The sequence below is a fragment of the Etheostoma spectabile genome, chromosome 12 (assembly GCF_008692095.1).
Source record: "Etheostoma spectabile isolate EspeVRDwgs_2016 chromosome 12, UIUC_Espe_1.0, whole genome shotgun sequence".
In the NCBI taxonomy this organism is placed as follows: Eukaryota; Metazoa; Chordata; class Actinopteri; order Perciformes; family Percidae; genus Etheostoma; species Etheostoma spectabile.
Genome location: NC_045744.1, coordinates 13,600,411 through 13,622,141, shown reverse-complemented (window position 1 = coordinate 13,622,141; position 21,731 = coordinate 13,600,411). Strand labels below are relative to the sequence as shown.

At 40.4% G+C, this 21,731-nt stretch overlaps 2 protein-coding genes across 4 annotated transcripts; one reads left to right on the top strand and one right to left on the bottom strand.

The window, feature by feature from the left end:
• Positions 1-2,264: 2,264 nt before the first annotated feature.
• Positions 2,265-10,046, top strand: dcaf8 (DDB1 and CUL4 associated factor 8). 2 transcript variants are annotated; one of them, XM_032530435.1, is made up of 13 exons: positions 2,265-2,535; positions 3,022-3,095; positions 3,252-3,347; positions 3,609-4,255; positions 4,831-4,971; positions 5,141-5,235; positions 5,429-5,539; positions 5,671-5,801; positions 6,343-6,450; positions 6,650-6,780; positions 7,057-7,176; positions 9,237-9,353; positions 9,794-10,046. In XM_032530435.1, the coding sequence occupies exons 2-13, from the start codon at positions 3,059-3,061 to the stop codon at positions 9,899-9,901; spliced, it is 1,842 nt and encodes a 613-aa protein (XP_032386326.1). In that variant the 5' UTR covers positions 2,265-2,535; positions 3,022-3,058; the 3' UTR covers positions 9,902-10,046. The 2 variants fall into 2 exon arrangements, with proteins under 2 accessions (XP_032386326.1, XP_032386327.1); XM_032530436.1 differs by lacking the exon at positions 2,265-2,535 and adding an exon at positions 2,577-2,855.
• Positions 10,047-12,592: 2,546 nt separating this feature from the next.
• ndc1 (NDC1 transmembrane nucleoporin) lies at positions 12,593-21,654 on the bottom strand. Of its 2 annotated transcripts, XM_032531148.1 has the most exons (18): positions 21,491-21,654; positions 20,770-20,890; positions 20,588-20,689; positions 19,719-19,893; positions 19,503-19,629; positions 18,721-18,829; positions 18,432-18,483; positions 18,129-18,261; positions 17,645-17,737; positions 17,480-17,561; positions 17,188-17,349; positions 16,826-17,086; positions 16,421-16,536; positions 15,845-15,895; positions 15,187-15,250; positions 14,814-14,914; positions 13,309-13,469; positions 12,593-13,193 (listed from the first exon to the last, which is right to left on the bottom strand). In XM_032531148.1, exons 1-18 carry the CDS (start codon positions 21,527-21,529, stop codon positions 13,130-13,132), a joined length of 2,013 nt encoding a protein of 670 aa, XP_032387039.1. In that variant the 5' UTR covers positions 21,530-21,654; the 3' UTR covers positions 12,593-13,129. The 2 variants fall into 2 exon arrangements, with proteins under 2 accessions (XP_032387039.1, XP_032387040.1); XM_032531149.1 differs by lacking the exon at positions 15,845-15,895.
• Between the last annotated feature and the right edge of the window lie 77 nt (positions 21,655-21,731).

Here is a 21,731-nt window from a genome sequence, read left to right as displayed (position 1 = left end):
CTGACAATTCGGTTGATAAATGACTCAAGTGATCAGCTGTTGTGTTTTGTCAGTTGACTAACCGGTGAACAGACTAAAGTTTCAGCATTTATTTGATCTTTCACATACAGTGTATCTCGATTTATTCAATAAAAATGTTTGTGTTGCAAAGTAGGCCTAATCATTTTCCCTCACAGTCTCTCACGCTCATCTGAAATTGTATGTGGATTACAAACAGCTTTGACAGGTGACTATAATCTGAGTGCTTTGTGGCGTGTAATGCTAAATTGTGATCTCTGTTTCAATATATAGTAGTCATATAGCGTGTATTTCTATGAGTCAGATAATAAATAATCAAGGGGATCTGACAGAGACAGGGAGGACATCCTCCCTTCATGGGATCCACTGTGTCATTAAGCCCATGACATAAACACAGGAAGGAAGCTGGCATGTGTGTGTGTGTGTGTGTGTGTGTGTGTGTGTGTGGAGGGGGGGAGGCCCATCTTGTTTCACCCTATAAGTAAGGGAGCCAGATGTTTCCTCAGTCATTGCATGCTCATAGACTTTAACTAAATAAGAGCAACTAAAGCTGACAACATGGTTTAAATACAAAAATTCCCTATGATACAATGCAAATACCCACCCATAGGACACATCCGATTCTGTCAGCAGTATTGTTTTTCAGTATCAAAAGAAATGGAGGGTAGTCCATATTCATAATTAAGGACTAAAACTCATGGGTGTACTCTTTGCGCAAACACTATACAAAACCAACATCTAATCTAATGTCAGCATATCATTTGATGAAATCAGAGCTGTTGTGAATTGTCCTGAAACCAAGGTTAGTAAGAAAGGATTAGACATCATTTGGAACATAGGCAAAATGTTGCAATGAAGTTGAAAAAATTAAAAAGGAGGCCAGCAGCTCCTTTTTTGCCCAGAGCACCCCAAGAAGGTTTATCTGGACATTAAGGGAAATATAAAATGACACAAAAAGCTTCACTAATTCACTAAGTCACATTAGGCTAGGCTACACATAGTCATTTCATCCATCCATCCTAATCCGCTTATCCGGTCTCGGGTCGCAGGGGCAGCAGCTCCAGCAGGGGACCCCGAACTTCCCTTTCCCAAGCCACATCAACCAACTCCGACTGGGGGATCCCGAGGCGTTCCCAGGCCAGGTTAGATATATTACCTCCATCCAGTCCTGGGTCTTCCCCGAGGCCTCCTCCCAGCTGTAGACGTACCTGGAACACCTCCCTAGGGAGGCGCCCAGGAGGCATCCTTACCAGATGCCCGAACCACCTCAACTGGCTCCTTTCGATGCAAAGGAGCATGCAGCGGCTCTACTCCGAGCTCCTCACGGATGACTGTGCTTCCCACCCTATCTCTAAGGAAAACTGACCTGTAGATCGAGAGCTTTGTCTGTCTCAGCTTTCTTTTCGTCACAACGGTGCGATAAATTGAATGTAATACCGCACCCGCTACGCCGATTCTCCGACCAATCACCCGCTCCGTGGTCCCCTCACTCGCGACCGACCCCAAGATATTTTAACTCCTTCACTTGGGGTAAGGATCGTTCCCTAACTGGAGAAGGCAATCCATTGGTTTCCTGCTGAGAACCATGGCCTCAGATATAGGTGCTGATCATTTTAGTCATTGCATCCATTGTTATATAAAAGTGGTTGCTAAAAGTAAAACCAATAAAATAAAAAAAATGCTTAGGCCTTAGGCTACTATGCATTATTGCTTTATGACGCGTTTGTAATGTTTCCCATAACAACTTAATTCAGCACTAATATATGCAGCTTTTTGACAATTCCGGCTTCATTTCCGAATCCCAGTGTTTTGAAGCAGGTGAGAAAGTAGATTTAAGACAGTGATCATTATTGAGTTTTGGGCTAATGTTGCAAATTCCTAAATCACACATCTCTCAGAGAAAGGGAGTAGGTTCCCAGAAGCTATTTTTTACCCCCAGGGCCTGCTGAGGAAAATCGTTTCTTTAAAAAAAAATTAGATTTAGAAAGTAAATTCTTAAGTGATGAATTAAGATTAGGCCTAATTCATGCGGAATTTGTTCAGTTTGTTAAAATAAGTCACGCTTTAACCTATACAGTAGGCTACGCCTATTAACAAATAAGTGATTATTATCATTATCATTATTAGTAATAGAAGTAGCCCAGTACTAGTAGTGTTGTCATTACTAATTGTTATTGTCATTAACATTTGGCGTCGCGCATCTCTTCCGTAAACTTCCGGGAGGGACAACGAAGTGAGCACGACACCGGAAATGGAACCAAAAAAAGGAGCTGAACCGTCAAAACATAAACAACAGACCACTCAACCTTGTGGGCACGCAGTTAGCTTGCATTATATATCTTTTACAAAAAAAGCTTCATGCACGCATTCCTAATGTCGTGTATTTACGGTCAGAGAATTCCGTGTCGAGGCACTTAGCTCAGTGGCTAAGTAGTGAGGTGGAGAAAATATATCTGCAATAAAGATTAACGTTAGGTCTGAACTAAGAAGTACGCCTCGTCGGGCCTTCGAGTAGAGGTAACGCAAGCTATGCTAGTTAGCCACAACAAGCAATGCTAGTTGCTTGCTCGTTTTTTTGACAACCAGCTTTTTGGTTGTTTAGCAGGACTGACATTAGTATTTAGTTTTTGACTTAGCCTCGCGCAGGCTTGTTAGCATTTGTTTGTCGAGCACTGCAGAGGACATTGCACAGTTAAGCACCACAAAGCAAAAAATGGCATTACTCAGGCCTCTCAGCCAGCTAACGTCACCAAGCGAGTTAGTTTATCGTTACATGCAGTGGTAGGTAAGTTGTAAAATTAGCCTGGCTGTAAATTTGGAAGCTACAGAGCTAAAAGGTAACTTGTTCCCCGCGGCACACAGTGTGGCGTCAGTAACGTTAGTTGACAACAGTTCAGCGAGTGCAAGAAATGATGTCGTCTTACTTAGGCATGATAGTTGTTGTTTTTATTTGAGCCATTGTTGTTTTGTTTGTTGTCAACCTACATATTGTTCTGTCGATAGCTTCTCCTTCGAGTCGACGCAGGACAAAGGAGACAGAATGGCTGAGGCTGACGACAAATCCACTGCGCTTAATGGTAAAGGATCAGTGCAAGAAAATAACTAGTATTGGTCAGTTATGGTCAGTATTTGTACTGACCATAACTGGTCAGTATTTGTACTGACCATAACTGTGTGAGCTGTCATGCTCCTTAGCACAGACAGTTAATCGGAGACTTTTTTGTTTCTACAAGGTGGCTCTGAAGATAAAGAACCAGGAGAATATGAACACAAGGAGGCAGATGCCTCTGGAAGCAAAGAGGGACAATCCCAGTCTTCTTGTCAAGATGGTAACACATTTCTTGTAGTTAAACAGCTCTTTAAAAATCTTATGCTGCTAACACTGTTTGGTATGGTACTTTTTTTAAAATTATGTTTGCATTATGTATATCTTGCATACTGCTGAGATAATGTTTTTGCAGCCTGGCAGGATTTAACATTGTTACAGATTACAGTAGCAGCTGTAGGCTACACCTTTTGTTGTATCTCCCAGTGAGACAGCAATGTCTTAACCTTATTCTGCATGGTTCCAACTTTCACTATTTCTGTAGCTCCCAAAGAAACAGGAGAGGCATCTAGAGACAAGCCTACGCCAGACGTGGAAGGAGAGATGGGGCCAAACAGAGATGAAGAGGAGGAAGAAGACACAGACAGCATGGATGGCAGTGGTCTCTACTCCCTGACTGAGGATGGTGAGAGAGAGAGCGATGTAGGCAGACGGGAGAGAGCAAAGGATAAAGATGGTGGGAAAAGGGCAGCCAGAAAGAGGAATAGACCTGGCGGCGGCACCAATAACTCCACCAGCTCAGATGAGGATGATGATGAGGACGAGGAAGAAGAAGAAGAACAGAAAGATGATGAAGATGATGATGAGGCTATGGAGGCGTGGCTTGGAGCAGAGCTCCGTGACCTGCATGGCCCTATATGGCGGGCAATTCCCTCACTGCGCTCCCGGGAGATTGGCAGGAACTCACACCAGTTTGTAAGGCGTGTGTGTGGAGCCCGTGGTCTTGTGCAGAGGCTTGAGCTCCAGGGCCGACTGGAGAGGCACACGGGCTGTGTCAACACGTTGCACTTCAACCCCTCGGGCACACGCCTGGCTTCAGGCAGCGATGACCTGCGAGTGGTGATCTGGGACTGGGCTGTGCGTCGTGCTGAGTTGGAGTTTGACAGTGGCCACAAGAGCAATGTCTTTCAGGTAGGGAAAACAAAATCTTTACCTCTTATAAGCAAAGAAGCAGATGCATTAAGGACTAGCGTTGGTTAAAGATAAGAGAAAATTTAGCCTACACTATTAACAGTGAGAGTTAGCAATTGCTACATATAATAATCATTAGTAAAGGATGGGCAATATATTGATATATCGATATTGTGATATGAGACTGGTTATCGTCTTAGATGTTGGATATTGTAATATTGTGATATGACATATGAGTGTAAGAACATATGAGTGTTCTCTGTCCCAGGTTTTAACGGCTGCATTATAGTGACTGTTCTAGCTTTTTATAATTTGCCTTTGCCCACTTATTTATTATATATACATTAATGATGATTATTTATCAAAAATGTCATTGTGTAAAGTTTTTTTGTAAGCACCAATTGTCAACCTTACAATATCGTTGCAATATTGACATTGAGGTATTTGGTTAACAATATCGGGATATTAGATTTTTTTCCATATCACCCAGCCCTAGTAAATTATAAAATGTGACAAAGTGACCATTGTGGTCAGAAACTTGAAATGAGTCTTTGCCCCGTCCCTGATATGCGTAGGCAAAGTTCCTGCCTCACAGTGGAGACTCCACCTTGGCCATGTGTGCTCGAGATGGTCAGATCAGAGTGGCTGAGCTCTCTGCCACACAGCGCTGCAAGAACACCAAGCGGGTAGCACAGCATAAAGGGGCAGCACACAAGGTGAGTGTTTGTACTGTATTTGCAAATGAGAGAATAAGGATAGATTTCAGATAAATAGGGAAAGGATAGGATAAGTTTCCTCTGTAGTAAATATGTTTAGGACTCTGATAGACTGATAATTAAGTACAGTCTCCCATCACATCTGTGTGTTTTTTAAATTTTGTTCCAGCTGGCCCTAGAGCCAGATTCCCCCTGCTCTTTTCTGTCTGCTGGAGAGGATGCTGTGGTGTTTGGTATTGACCTGCGTCTAGACCGTCCCGCCAAGTGAGTGATACCATTATTAAAGTTTACCAAGTTTAAATTCAGTCACCCAGGAATTAGATTTGTTGTTGAATTGTGTAATAGCTGGGGAAAATATAAAAAATTCCTGTGTTAGCCATTTAACATCATAAAACTTTTCCCATTGCCAGATCTAATACCTGTTTTTCCATTGTGTCTCCTTGCATTTGTGTGGCAGTAAACTGGTGGTTGTAAAGGAGGGTGATAAAAAAGTGGGGTTGTACACCATCTTTGTCAACCCAGCAAAGACACAACACTTTGCTGTGGGCGGAAGAGATCAGTATGTGAGGTAAGAAGTAGGTTGTGGTTCTAGTGCTGATTATTTCACTATAATTGCAAAATGGGATGCAATGGTAATTGTATAAAAAATATTTGATATTGTTGCATACTGTCACATTCTCTTTTTCTCACCCTCTTTAGGATCTATGACCAGAGGAAGATCAATGAGAATGATAACAATGGTGTCTTGAAAAAGTTTTGTCCTTCACATCTGGTATCCAGTGAGTCCAAAACCAACATAACCTGCCTTGTGTATAGTCATGATGGCACAGGTAAAAAACTTGCACAATTTAAAAACACTTGCATGCAGTGTGTATGGAAATAATTTAAAATCTATGCCATGATTTCATTTTCTTGCAATCACCATAATCCTGTTTCATATTTATATTTGAATTACTTTGATTGTCCTAACTTAATTTTTCATTCTGTTATGAACAAGTTTTTTAAATATTGAAAATAATGAGCCCCACACTTGATTCTTGCTTGATTTAATGTTTCAAAATGCCAAAACCTTTGCCATTCTTAGCCTTCCAGATGCAACCCCAATGCAATATCAGTGACACGCAAGCAGATTAAGGTCCATTCTAGAAAGCATTAGTTAGCTCTCTTCTTTGCAGAACACGAGTAAGGTTGAGTTTAGAGCCAGTCCCAGGACTTTAATTATGTTCAATTAATATCTATTTTTATGAGATCAACAACTAAGCCGAGCTTGTCTAAATCTACTCTGTGTTATTTAAAAAATCCAGCCCATCTTCTGCCTTTATGGCATTAAAGGAAACTTAAACTAACACTTTTTGTGCATCATCTCTACAGAGCTCCTGGCAAGTTACAATGATGAGGACATCTACCTTTTTGACTCCAATCACAGTGATGGGGCTGACTATCGCAGGAGATACAAGGGACACCGCAATAATGCTACAGGTGTTAAATTCATTCCCAATTACATTAATCATTTATTACAGTAATACAGTAGTTCCCTTTGCATCTACATACAGCTTTAAAAATCAAACGTATCAGCTATAGCCCAACTTCACAAGCATTACAGTATGGCCTCATTTTGTTCTGAAGGTGTATCACACAGACTGTATCAGTCTCTCTCATCTTCACCTCTTTCTCACAGTGAAGGGGGTGAACTTCTATGGGCCATGCAGTGAGTTTGTGGTCAGTGGCAGTGACTGCGGACACATCTACCTGTGGGACAAGAACTCTGCTCGCATAGTCCAGTTTATGGAGGGAGACAGGGGAGGAGTGGTGAGTCAAAGAGAGAGCGAATAATATATATTTGGGTTGGGTTTAAAGATGACTTGGTCCTTAGTGGTCGGTAGCGCTTCTGTAATCTCGTGTCTTAGTGGTCACTACCCAGTATTTGTATACAGTTGCAGAAAAATACTATTTTTAAAAATTTTCTTTAACAGTATAGTTAGCTTTTCGCTGCGGAGACAACAATCTCATGAATATTCTCTGTAAAATCCCCCTTCTTCTTTATATTATCATCTCGGTCATTTTTTCTACCCTCGACAACTACAGGTGAACTGTTTGGAGCCACATCCCCATCTGCCAGGTATTGCCACCAGTGGGCTAGACCACGACATCAAACTATGGGCCCCTACAGCTGAAAGCCCCACAGGACTCAAAGGTCTCAAAGAGGTATACTATTCTGTTCTATTTTATTCCATTATGCTTGTTATGTTTTGTGCCATCATTCTATTGGTTGGGGTAGCATTCTACCTACATCTTTGTAGAAACATAGGGATGCAGTGACACCATTGAAAACAGCTTTGTAACACAGCCTGTGCGATATTGCAACATAGGTGAAGCAGACAGATATTTAACATATCCAGTTCACATTTTTTGGCTAAACCACTTACCGTATATGAAAAACATGGTGAATATCCCTGAACTGTCCATTGGCACTGCAAAACAGCTATGATAGCTCTATATTGTAATAGATGTTTACAATGGCTATTAGGGGTCATTTTATTTTTCACTTGCTGCTGAATAAAATCATCATCATCATCATCACTTTATTTATAAAGCGCTTTCACATCAGCAATAGCTGAACAAAGTGCTGTACATGAAGGCAGCAAACACAGATAAAAATAACAATCACAATATCATAAAAATAATAAACTGGGGGTGAAGATCTACCCAATAACACTATATAAAAACAGATAAGATCAAGTCTCAGTTTGGGTTGAAAGCCAAAGTGTAGAAATGAGTTTTAAGAAGAGTTTTAAAAATCGGTATTGAGGAAGCCTGACGAATGGTCAAAGGTAAGGCATTCCATAACTTAGGAGCACAAACAGAAAAGGCCCTGTCCCCTCTGAGCTTCCGCTTGGATCCGGGGACGACCAGGAGCAACTGGTCAGCCGACCGGAGTGACCGGGAGGGAGTGTAGCGGTTGAGTAGCTGAGTTAAATAAGACGGGGCAAGACCGTTTAAAGCTTTAAAAGTAATCAAGAGGATTTTAAAATGGACTCTAAAATGCACAGGCAACCAGTGAAGTGAAGCCAAGACGGGAGTGATGTGTTCTCTCTTCCGGGTTCCAGTCAAAACCCGTGCAGCAGCATTCTGGACTAGCTGCAGACGTGCGAGTAGGGATTTACTGAGTCCAAAATAAAGGGAATTACAGTAATCCAGCCGTAAAGAAATGAAGGCATGGATTACGGTTTCTAACTGCTGCCTGGAAAGGAAAGGTTTCACCTTTACCAGCTTCCTCAGATGAAAAAAACTTAATTTGACTGGGCATTGATTTGGCTGTCCAGTTTAAAATCACTGTCCAGTCTAAAACCAAGATTTAATACTGTTGGTTTAAGATATGAGGCTAGAGGGCCCAGCTCAGTAGGGGGGATCTCATATGAGCCACCAGGTCCAAACATTATCACCTCTGTTTTCTTTTCATTAAAATTTAAAAAGTAATATTCATAACTTCATCATCATAACTTAGCATAGTAGGAATGATGGCAAACACTGCAAGGAAAAAAATAAGATTCAAGACGTAAAACAAAGAAAAATTCTTATGTAATGACTGGCAATTTGTAATAGATCATGGTGTGACATTAGCTAATTATTTTTTGGGACTTTTCCCTTTATTCGATAGTGACAGTGGACAGACAGGAAAGGGGGGAGAGAAAGAGACAAGATGATACGCAGGAAAGGGCCACGAGTCTGATTCAAACCGGGGCCGCTGCTCAGGACTTGGTCTACATGGGGCGCACACTCTACTGGCTGAGCTAGAGGCCGCCCCTAGCCTGTTCTTTAGGTTGTCAAAACAATGTTTAGCTAAGTAGGGCTGCACAATTAATTGCACATTTATCGAACTTGCAATATGTACTAGTGCATTGTCCAAATTGCAGGGGGCACAATATTAGTTAAAGGCAAAATATATGTGTAACCATTCTGAATGAAGTATTGTGGTGCTGCAGAGATGTCCTGGCCTACAAATTGTATCCTACAGACTAAAGAAAAAATCCCACTTCAAATAATTTTTTTTTTTTTTTTAAATGAAATAATGATACAAAAATGATCAGTCCCTCCAGTATCATGAATCAAATCGCAATATCAGTCAAAATGATGATTAGATCTTTTCCTAATATTGTGCAGCCTTAATGCTACGTCCTGGCATAGTAATGGGATTTGTATCTAGGACGTGTTTGCATGTATGCGGCTGTTCCCCACATTCACACCCATTTTTCGTGTTTGTCAAGGTGATGAAGAAAAACAAGCGGGAGCGCGATGAGGACAGCGTGCGCCACGGTGACCAGTACGACACCCAGCTGCTGTGGTTCCTGATGAGACACATGAGGAACAGACGTCCACCGAGGGTGAGATCTCAAACACTACAACAAACCAAATGCAACAAATGTAAATTACGTTTTGGAGTGTGGTGTTGAAAAGACATGAGCATTTAACAGGCAAATAGTACAAACAAAAATATCCTGTCTGTTGCATTAAGGGAAATGTAGGATTCAGAGTGTTTGGAGCTTGACCCATAACAGGGACAAAGTGTCAGGATATTTCGGCCACTCCTGCTTAGTTTTTTTGTTTTAAATCTCTTCCATGAGTCCCTCAATTTTATGTAAAGGCAATACTATGTTGCCATAGTGCCCCTTAAATATTATGTAGGATGCAGTTGCAACTACACTTGGATTGCAGTGCAATTTCAAACATAAGGACCAGGTTAGCAAGATGTTTGTATCTATTTCCTCCCAAAATAGTCTGATTCTTACTTAACTTTGTTCTCTACTTCTTTCTCTGGATATAGGCCCGCCGTGAGGGTGCAGACGCAGACACAGATGAGTCCTGGAGCTCTCCAGATTCCTCTGATGAAGAGGAAGGAGGTCCAGACCACGTCCAGTGCATGTCCTCCTGAGCCACACATGCATACATATACAAATATATATATACACACACACACACACACACACACACTTTGTTGCCCTTGCATTGATGCACATCGGCAAGCACTATTGACACACTGGGACACTCAAATACAGATACATTTTTTTACACACATACAAAGTCAAACATATAAAAACACAAACTTACTTAAACATACTTTTGAAGCAGAGTGACCGAGATGCTTAACGCCTGGTTTCCCAGCAGTTGTGAGTGTGCAAATGACGACAACAGACTGCACACACACATAATTCTGACTTTTGAGGATTGTACAAAGAGGTTTAGTGAGTGCTTACATCCCTATAAACTACTTGGAGGCCCCTGCTTGTCCATACATTATCTATATGCTCTGTTTAGCCCCAGATCAATGTACTGTGCACGTATGGCAACAAGCAAGCACCTCTCGTTGAGGTACCCTGTAGGAAGCTCTACATCGACAGCATACGCAAACCCCCCTCTCTTAGAAACACCTCTTTGTGCTGATGAAGGGAGTTTCAGCCGGGTGTAATGGCGTAGAATCGTTCCCTCAAATCATCCCTAAATGTGACCTCCTTTAAGATTTGAACTTGGAGGGAAACCCCAGTGTGCCCTCAGTGCAGCACCACAGTCTCATACTGATTTCTGGCTCTGAGCTTGTGCAGCTAGTTGCATTTTTCACATTTTCTCTTCGAGGACTACTAAATCCCTACATGCTGCATCTCCGACATGCCCTCAAGCTACTCCCTCCCCGTCTCTTTCCCTCACTACTGAGTGCACTTTGAATCAGGGATGCTTTAGTTTAAGACATAGACAAAATGTGCACTGAGTGTGTGATTTTGGGGGGAGAACTGTTTAGTATCCTTCATTGGAAAAAATCCCCACAGAGACGTTTAGTTTATTTCTATTGATTTTTTGAGAGGGGAGATATTTTGCACTTAAGCGTTTTTTTGACTTAGGAAGAGGAGGTTTCTTTTGCTTTCACCAGCCTTTCCTCCTCCTCCTTCCTCCCTCACTCTTCATCCTGACACCCATCTTTGACAGGGAATCATAGATGTACGAGGTAGATGGTGTTCAGCATGTGCATTGGCTAAGGACTGATGATGGGATCTGTTGGGGAACTGTGTAATTTTAAAGAGCCTGTACCGACCTCAGATCAAATCCCAATTGAAACACCGCCCTAAGTGCCAATTGAGATTTGATGATAAAGGACTCCACTTATCCATGCGGTTCCTGAAAATCCTTCTGCGATGCTAAGTCTCAAATCAATTGCTGAATGACATTTTTCAGACACATTTTTGAACCAGGTCATGTTTGCACCGCAGCCAGCACACCACTTGGGAGGAAACTTCTCTTCTGTGCATGTATTACAACAACAACGTTTCAGAGTAGAGTGGGGTATCAACTATGTCTTTGCCAGTTATTTGTTTTGTGTTACTGAGGACGATAAAGGGGTCCAGCTTTCTCATCCCCTTCAGTTTTCAGGTTTCTCTAAGAGAGAATCCTAGGGAGTTGAAGTTTATGTACATATATAATATATATTAAAACTGTAAAAAAAAAAAAATCTTTTGTGCAAATGCGTTGCCTTAAGAAAATTAGAACAAAAGATGTCAGATACATTGATTGGTTATTGTGTGGCACCGATTAGTTTAGTATTCTATATATGGACAAAGTCTACTGATAAAATCAGAGAGAACAAAGGTTGACTCAATTACCATTTTCGTTCACATTTTGTCCTTTTATTCAAATAATCCTGTTTGACAAGAACGCGATGTTATTGAACGTGTTTAGTATCCGATAACCTTTTGTACAAAAAAGCAGTAATTTTCCTTTATCCAACCATTGGGAGTTTTTACAGAATTTACCCACGGCTGTTTGTAGCATCTTGTATCCTTCCAAAGCATTGATGACAATTCTTATACACTACGCAATAAATATTGGTTCACAATTCAAGTTGGCAAATGTATGTTCGTGCATAACAAAAGACAGTGCTCCTGATGTTGTCATTTATGGTCTTACTTCAGTGTTGTGTTTTTGTAACACACCAAGTAGTTAAAAACATTTATGTATTTCATTTGTGGAGTTGAGCACTTTGGTACAAGTTAAATGCACGGCGCTTCCAGTGAAACATAATCTTGCCAAGTGTCTGTCCAAATGATTTTGTGTGCCAATTTGACAACTCAGAACACACATTGATTCATTGCGATTTATTTAATATAAGAATAAGCAATTATTTGCCATTTTTCAAAATCAGTTTCTACTTTTCCCCTTCCTTTATCTTAACAGGGACTCGTAAGTAACTATTCAATTCAATTTTATTCATATAGCGCTAAATCACAACAACAGTTATCTCATTGCGCTTTCCATAAAGAGCAGGTCTAGACCGTACTCTGATGTTATTTACAGAAACCCAATCCAGTTCCCACCAAGAGGAAGCACTAGGCGACAGAGGCAAGGAAAAACTTCCTTTAAGAGGCTAGAGCGGTATTAAGTTTAGTTCTGCACTTTTTTGACTTAGGAAGGTTTATTTTGCTTCCACCAGCTTTTCCTCCTCAATCTTTATCCTGTGACTTAGGCAGAACGTGATCTATATACAGAATTGACATTTCTTAGAGCAGTTGATTCATGATCGGATTGTTTCAGTTGACAAATGACAAAAACCTGACAAATGATCTTGACATGTTTTTATTCAACAAGTCTGAGTGGGAATGTAAACTCAATACTTGTTGGCTTCAAAAATCAAAACATATTCCCCACACTTGTTACCAGTCACACCGCATCTCCATCTTGATCTGACACGAAAGGCAACGTTCGTTCACATGAACAAAACTGACAAATAGTTAACACAAACAGAGGTTTTGGATCTGTAAAAGACATATGATGAAGTGTGAAACCAAAAGGATCTGCATAATTTAGCACAAATGCAGCGCAAGTAGCCCTTTACAACTCATCCCAATTAACAAAAAGTAATTACTTGATATGATGTTCTTGTAATACAAAATGAAACAAATCTTTTGGAATGAGTGTTTTATTTATACAGTGAGCTATTTTACATCTGTCAAACACAGGAGGCAACAGTTGGGCTTCCAACCTGTTTCAGTCACTTGGGCAGGAAGCCCATGCCTCATGCATGTAGGGGATGTGTTCTAGCCTATCAAACACAATCTGCCATGACATAGTGCAGACATAAATATTAAAACACGCGCGCACACGCACACAGCGAGAGTTATTCCTTGTACTCCAGAAACTGCTGCAATCTTTTCCGGTGCTCTGCAGACATCTGAACAGCACTGAGGATTTAAGAATATATGTTAAAAAATTAAAATAAAATAAAAAATAAGTGTACTCAGCATGTTTTGTTTTTAGAATTTGAAAAAAAAAGTACATTTTAATGACAGGCCTTACTTTAAGTGATTTCCAAAAGTAGTTGTTATCCTGTAGATGGAAGTCTTGAGAGTGGCCCTGAGAGCGAAGCGCAGTGTTTTGTGGGTAGAGTCTCCCATGCTGCTGGCTGACCTGACTGGCTTACTGGAGGCGTGAGGCAGCTTGAAGTGGCGATCTACTGCCTGAGGACAAGGAGGACAGGACACAGCGGCTGTCAGTGTGTGCGCAATGATCTTGTGTCATTATGTACAGTATCTGTAATTCCCTTCGTTTGCCGGATGGCACTGCTTCTTGTAAAATATAAGAGGTAGTCTTATATGCACAAACACTTCAGAACAACAATTCCATCTACTAACTTGCAGCTACAGAATAAATGTAAATACAATTACATTTAAATAATAACTGAATGTTGCACGTATATTTACCTCTTAGAAAAAAAACTGGCATTTAATTTGTGTGGATCAATATAACAAATTTCATTTGATATGCTCTACAACATACAACTTTCTAAATAGCAACTCACCATAATACAATTATTATTCATGATTTACAATGGCTAGAATATGTTTACACACCCATGCTAAAGTTGATTAAAAAGAGGACCCTGATCTTAATGTCTTAATTCAAAAAGATTTGGCAAATCCAGCCTTTTAAAGACACCAATTTTTTTTGTGAATGAATAATGTATTGTAAATAAAGAAATGTTCTTTCTTAAAATACAGGGGGCATAAGTATACAAACCCCTGTGTTAACTTCCATAGAGGCAGGCAGATTTTTCTTATTGAAGGCCAGTTATTTCATGGATCCAAGATACTAAGCACCCTGATAAAGTTCACTTAGCCTTTGGAATTAAAATAGCCCCAAATCATCACATACCCTTCACCATACATAGAGATTGGCATGGTTTTATTTCAGCTAGCTTAATAGCTGGTTTGATTTGTCCCCATGCCTATCTTTTGGTATGGTGAAGAGTGTGTGATGATGTGGGGTTATTTTAATTCCAAAGGCCAAGGGAACTTTATCAGGATGAATAGTATCCTGGTCCATGGAATAACTGGCCTTTAAAAATAAAAATGTGCCTGCCTCTATGGAATTTAACATAGGGGTGTTTATACTTATGCCCCCTGTATTTTAAGGAAGAACATTTATTTACAATAAATTATTCATTCACAACAACAAAAACATTGGTGTCCTTTCCTAAATTTTTTTGAATTAAAAAGGCATTAAGATCAATTTCCAAAAGATTTTTTTTTATTCCTCTTTTTAATCAATTTTAGCATGAGTGTGTAAACTTATTCAAGCCACTGTAGATGAACTGGCCCCTTTAACTTTCTCAAGCCTTAACAAGCACAAAGCACTACACAGTTTGTGTTGTTTTCAAGACACTAAGTACAATACAAGGTGTGTACCTGCTAAGCCAATTCACACACTCTGTACAATGTAGCTGGGCTATAACATTTGATAAATCATTGCTGCTATGCAAATATGTGCTCTCAGGGTAGATGCGGTAAACCATGACAGCTTACCTCTTGTAAGCCCAGCATGCAACTGAGAATTCTGGGTAATGCTGTCTGTACAACCCCAAACTGGTCTTCTGAGAAGGAGGATTGAACAAGGTAAGACAGCCCTGGAGGAGGATGTTAAAAGGACACAGTAATGTAAATGTTTTTATTTTATTTAACTTTAAATTTAACCAGGTAGGCCGTAGAGAACAGCTTCTCATTTACAACGGCGACCTGGCCAAGAAAAGCATAAGCGTGCAACACAACATACAGTTTCACATTCAATACAATAGGCTACATGAAGTGCAGATTAATTAAGCATTATAAAGCAAAGTAAGTCTTTATCAACAGGTTGCATCCATATCTAATGAAAATAACGTCCACCATCTCTGCCCACCTTCTAAAGCCCAGATGTGAGCCTGGCTGTCTGCAAACAGAGCTTGACTGGAGGCCTCTGGAAGCTGTAAGAGACAATGTTAAGTAATACCAGTTCTCTGCTGAAAAGACAGATTCATATTTACAGTAGACTAAGGAATTAGGAAGTTGTTAAGGAAGAGGTTTTAGTGTGACTACACTACAACATGCATGTGTCATCAGAGAAAGATGATACATAAACCTCAAAGCAAAGCAGACCAACTAGTTTCTACAACTAGGAAATAGTGTAATGCAAGTACGATATTTAGCTGTGATAAACATATCAGTGCCTGACACGTCTGATATGATCACAGGGACATGCTTTTCTCCACATTTTGATTGTTTTTGTAGGAGTCAAGGGACTTGCAAGACACGTTACACAACTAATTAAATCAAGCTTTTAAAGTAATTAGAAGTGAGCACATTGTAATGGCTAGGTGGATGGAAAAGAGCTACATTAGTAATGTGTGCACAAGAAAGGTCACACACAGGAGTTTAATTAGTGATGCCTGCAGGGTGAGGTTGTTACTGTAGATGTGGTGAAACCAAATGAAAATATACTGTGTCAGATGAGAGAATGCAAGGGGCCCCCAGTGTTCAAAGTCTGAAGAAGACAGCATGCACATGCCACACATCCTTACCTTGTTAAACAAATACATAATCAGCACGCGCTTTGCCAAGACATTTTTAACCTGAATGGGACAATTAAATATAAAGTTGTTTTGCGTTCAAAACTGAACAACAAAATATAACACAAATGTGGCAATAAAAGCTTTTCACACTTTAACCCTAACTTAACCCTGATGTGACCTTTACTTTATTAAACAGGAAGTAAAAGACATCAGTATTCCGGCTACAAGATAGGACACCTGTTCCTAATTTTGTTGGCACTCCTCCCATCTCATCTTTCTGGTGCCAGAACAGAATTGATTGGTGTGGGTAAGCTGTGAATGAGCGTAGTGGAGGGAAAAGAAAAAAAAAAAAAAAATAATAGAGCTCTGTCCATTTTCACATGTGTGCACATCCTGGCCAATCACTGAGTAAAGTAGAGATGATGGTCAAATTGTTGGTTTAGGAAGACGTCACAGACCCGTCTGTGTGATGTTTGCCCGAGGTTAGTGAATGTTAAGTATGAAAAGCCTTTAGTCAATAATGTATAACAACATAGTAATATCAATATATTGTAATTCTGTATTGTATCAACTAGACTCCAGTACCTGTTCTTTTCTGTTCTGGAGGAACTGAGCCAGTAGACTTGGTTTGGACGGTTCCTGCTTGGGACTGGGGACAGGGGTGGCAGGGGAAGCCAGGGGACTGCCATTGACCAGTGAATCTGCACAAAAAGATGCTTAAATTACAAATGGGAAACAGCTAAATTCATACCCTGACCCAATGACAAGTTGATGTGCCATGCCAGATGTTCCAAAACTTCTGGCAAAAGCTAAAGTTAGCTGATGAATTGGTAAATTACACTCAAAATTTACTTAACCTACTAACATTTTCTCCTAACATTTTTTTCAGAGCTATAAAGCATAGATCAAACAAGGTGAAGCATTCTACTGGCTAAAATTGGTCCTTAAAGTTTCTGAGTGACCTGATTTCTTCTATTAGTCTCCTCTCACCTGTGGAGGTGGACCAGAGCTTTGGGGCTCTCCTCATGATGTGTGGGCTCTGCACTGTGCCGAACCACGGCGAGCATTGGTCCATAGGAGCAGTAAGACGCCGCAAGGCGGGAGAAGCAAAAGGGCTGTCCAGGTCAGGAGTGAATGGTGCCGTCAGAGGGCTCTGTGGGCAGCCAACAATGGAGCGTGCAAAGACCGAAGCTGGAGTTTTCATCAGTAAAGTAGGCCTCGGGCTCATTAGATCCTCTGTACCCGAGGTAACTTTTAAGAAGAAGAAAAAAACCAGACAGAAAGGATAAAGGGGACGGGTCATACAATCAAGGTCAACAATGAAGTTTCTTTATGGTTTCATAGCAACATACCCGATGACTCAGATGAAGTCTTCCTCTCACTCCCAGTAGACAGTGATTTGGCTCTCCCATTGGTTGCAACGGTGTCATGATAGGCTATGAGTCTCTGAGTGAGATCCGCCAGCAAAGACAGACACTCCTTACTGATGGCATTCCAGTTGTGGGGATGGCCACCTGGGAAAGACAAGAATGAAAAGCATTTTTTGTTATTTTAAATATATGAAGTTTGTCGAGATTTATTTTACACAATAAAAATAAAAACTGTTTAAGTAAGAACCTCTTCTGTGTAGACAACATAACAAACCTGGCTGACTCAGACTGAAGACCTCACTGCGTCTTGATGGGGAGTGTTGAGACAGCAAAGCCAAGTCCTGCAGAGCTAGAAACTAATATTTTGGAAAAACAAGTTACAACACCTGTATGTTATCTGTAAGTAACAATAAAAAGGAAAATCATGTGTCCAATCTACCTGTAATATCTTTGGCTGCTTGTCAGTCAGAACTTTAGGAAGACACTGGTGGGCATCCTCAGTAAACGATGACTGCACAGGAAAACTGTACACCTGCAGATAACAAGAAATATATTAGATAACATCACCTTAAAGTTACACCCCTCAAGTGCAACTTAAATTTATCATATGGGATTAATTCTGTGATGTTCACTATGAATATTATAATCCAGTTAAGTCTGGTGCCCTTCAGGTAAATTAAACATTCAAAGCAATGACAACATTGCCCCCTAGAGTCTTTAAATAATTAAAAAGGCTAACAGAAGTCGTGTCTGCAACACAACACTGGTTGTAATAGCCTTTGGATGTGCTCAGGTGTTGACCAAAAAAGAAAAACGGAATTTATTATATGGCAAGGGAAACCGAGGGGAAAATACAGCCTCTGCAGCACCATGAACCCTTTGGTTTTGCAATAGTAGGGATAAGATTTTATTGATACACATACCTCAGTGACAAAGATCCTAAAGAGCAGCAGTGTGATGTGCCATGTGAAGAGGAGGAAGCTGCCACTGATCCACAGGTGGTAGAGTAGGGACAGGTCCAGCAGCCCAGCTATGCTGTCAAGAGGGTGGACAGAGCTGGAGGTGGAGATCACAGACGAGTACATTAATGGAGTCCAGGAAGCATTACTGTGTGGCTGCAAGTAGGTTTGTTTGTACAGATTGTAAAGCCCCTTGACACAAACTGGGATTTCAGATATTAAGATATGAATGAAATTGACTTCACATAAAACAGAATCCATACTGACCTGTTCAAATCAAGATTCAATGTCTTACAAATCCATGCTTTTGGAACGTATCCTGTTAAAAACAAATTGAAAAATGTTGACTATTAGTTCTAAAAACTTTGAGCAAAAAAGATAAAGAGCAAAATGAAAACAGAGCTCAGATACAACATTAACAATAAATAAAAACATATCTATAAAAGCGACTAATAAGGGTGTATTTCTAAAAGATCATGAAAGTCTAAACTCCTCTAGCGGTTTGTTCCAAGAGCTGTGTTAATGAGGTTTCATTTCCAAACAAGAGACCACTTACCCAAAAAGAAATACACAACAATGTAGTTCCTGACTGAGTAAAGTGCTTGAGTGGCGCTACACTTCAGCACCAAAGATAGGGATCCCTTAAAGCGAAGGTATTTGTATTGCTAGGAGAAAATAACAACATAAATGGGTTAACATCAATGCAAACAATAAACTATGTAAAGGATAGTGCCAGTCATTTTGTTTTTCTAAGTCTAAGTTAGAGTCTGTGATGTTAGAAGGTTTAAAACACCTGCATGTATGCATGCTGATCCGAAAAAAGTGTAAACCAGATTTGACAGTTGTTGAATGGAGGCACACACTTTGCATTTGAGACTAACCCATTGAGGCAAAAATAGACCCTTAAGGTGCTCTAAGCGATGTTGGGTGACGTTACTACTTGTTGACGTTCAAAGTATTTTCAAACAAAACAAGACTAACCCCTCCTTCCTTCTCATCCATCCCCTCCCTTTTGTGCTTCCACGGACCAACCCCCCACCCCCAAATCCTTCTTGTTGGTTATTGGCTGGAACACTGTTTGTGTATGCTTCATGGTGCAGGTGGGCACAGTTTATTTTTGTTGCCGTTTGTGGACCCTGGGCTGTCTACAGAGACCACTTTCTTTTTTTCTACAGTGTGTTCAGGGGACAGGCAGCTCGCAGATAGTGAGGAGAATTTTGCTGTATGTGACAACAAATGTTGTAGCCTAAAACAAGCGTTCCATCGCTTAGAGCACCTTTAATATTCAGTCTTTGCAAGACCATCAGTCAGATAACTGAGTAAACTCATGTCACATACCTGAACAGTGTGAAAAGAAACATAGTTCATGTTGTAGATCACACCCAGCAGACTGTGAGAGAATCCAACAAAGGCTCCAGCCAGCAGAAGGATGAGGTGATACTCATTCAGGCACATCTGGGGGGAACTGTAAGTGTGAAAAACAAATTGAGGAAAACAGACTATGGCTTGAGCATGCACAGCTCAACATGATAGTTTTATGCCGTAGCTGCTTACCCATCACCCTGTGTGCAAGGGTAGGCGATTGTCTCATATCTGCCCCCAATGGTGATGGCACAACACCAAGCCACGATTATTCCCATGACACAGTGGGCCAGGGAGTTGACAAACTGACGAGGGTGGAGTAGCTGACCAAACAGGGCAATTTTTGAGCATGCAATCCTTGGGATGACTGAAGAGTAACAGAAGAAAAATAACAGTGTTACAACTAAAGACTAACATTCTGTATGTCTCAGCTGTCATCAAACTGTCACCATTTCCATTATATAAATGTGCCGGTATTTTAGTTAGACTCAGTGACAAGCAGTGCAAATGTACTCCATCAATGAATGAACTCATAACAATGACCAATGTATCAAATGATGTACCATGTACTAACTATTTAAATTATATCATATGCACACCCTTTATTTCCTTTTCCTTGTGCACCTAAACTTTGAACGGATGAGATGACGTAACACGTCTTTTCTCTGCTAAACCAGCAAGGAGCCCTGTCAATAACAAAGCGTCCTTGAAGACCAAGCCAGATATAAGTAAACAATAACAACTTCAAGGAAATAATGAAAGTATATATATATATATAATATATATATATATATATATATTTGCAGTTACTGATTGTGTTAGTCATTTTAAAATACATTGCCATGTAAAATAAAAGGCATATAGTGCCTTGGTTTATTTTTGAAGGAGACATGCATCTTTATAAATTTTGGAATTGAGATCAGTTTCAACTCATGCAATAAGCCCTTCACAGGATGATATAAACACAGGCACCCTGGAATATCCAAAGAGCACCTGTAGTTGAAGAAAGCCTCAGCAGCGCTTCCACTTTGTCTACATATTTGCAGTCTCCTGCCACTCACCTGTATAATACTCCAGGTTCAGGAAACCTACCATGATGATCACCCCACACAGCAGAATGAAGGAGAAGATGGCACTTGCACTCGTTAAGAAGGACAGGCATTCTGCATGTAAAAAGCAGTCCACAATGAGGTTCACAAAACGTCATAGCTATGAGTTGATCCCACAACGTGTGGAGACTGACCTGATACCGCCTGGATGGGGTGGAGCACACTGAACCTGCTGATGATTACAAAAACGGCTGTGATGGGTGGCAACAACAGGACAGCCCAAGCAATACTGGCCACAGCTCTCCAGAATACCACCTGAACAGAGCAGTCAGTCATCATTAACTCACCTTAACAGTTTTTAACAGAGCTGTCAATATGTTATGAAAAGGTATAATGTGCGATTCCATAATACCTTACTGGTGTTTATGCAGACCTATATGATCGATTTTCTTTTCAAAACCCTGTTGCAACAATTGCCTACTCCCAGTGATCTCCATCTGAGATGTTAACCTGAGTGATCGGGAGTTATAAAGTTATAAAAATAAATAAATTAATTAATTAAAAAAAAAAAAAGGAAGTAATGGCTCTTTGGTCAATTGATCTTTTTTTGCAGCACGGATCATTGTTTTTTCTGCGGGAGAAAGTATATCCGTTTTTTGTGTGTACATACATTTAGAAAAGACCTTAAAGTTAACTGACGTTATATTTTTATCATCACGTTATATGACATCAATATAATATAGATTTGAAAATAACGTTAGGTATTTTGTTCTCTTGTTTTTGTGTCGCTGAAACTGTTAGCTAAAGTTACGCTCTCATAAGCTAGCTAGCCTAAACAGACAGGCTACTTCAAGCACGCTAGGATACGCTATACATTTCTCTTTTATAAATGAAGACTTAAGTTCAAAGACTCACCTTGCGGACGAACCAACAACTTTGCTCTGCAGAAAACATGTTGTTTGGATCAATGGAGAGCCAAAGGGCAATTACAAGCTCTTCGGCTGTCCTGCTGTCAAACTATTTTCCACTGTTTCCCATATCGCGCCACATGCATTCAAAGGACCTCTGAGGACCCCGACAGAAAGTCGTCCGTGTTCCTGCCTGTTGCCAGTATAACAGCTACGTGACTTTAGTTTAGTAATGTGCTTGTTTAGCA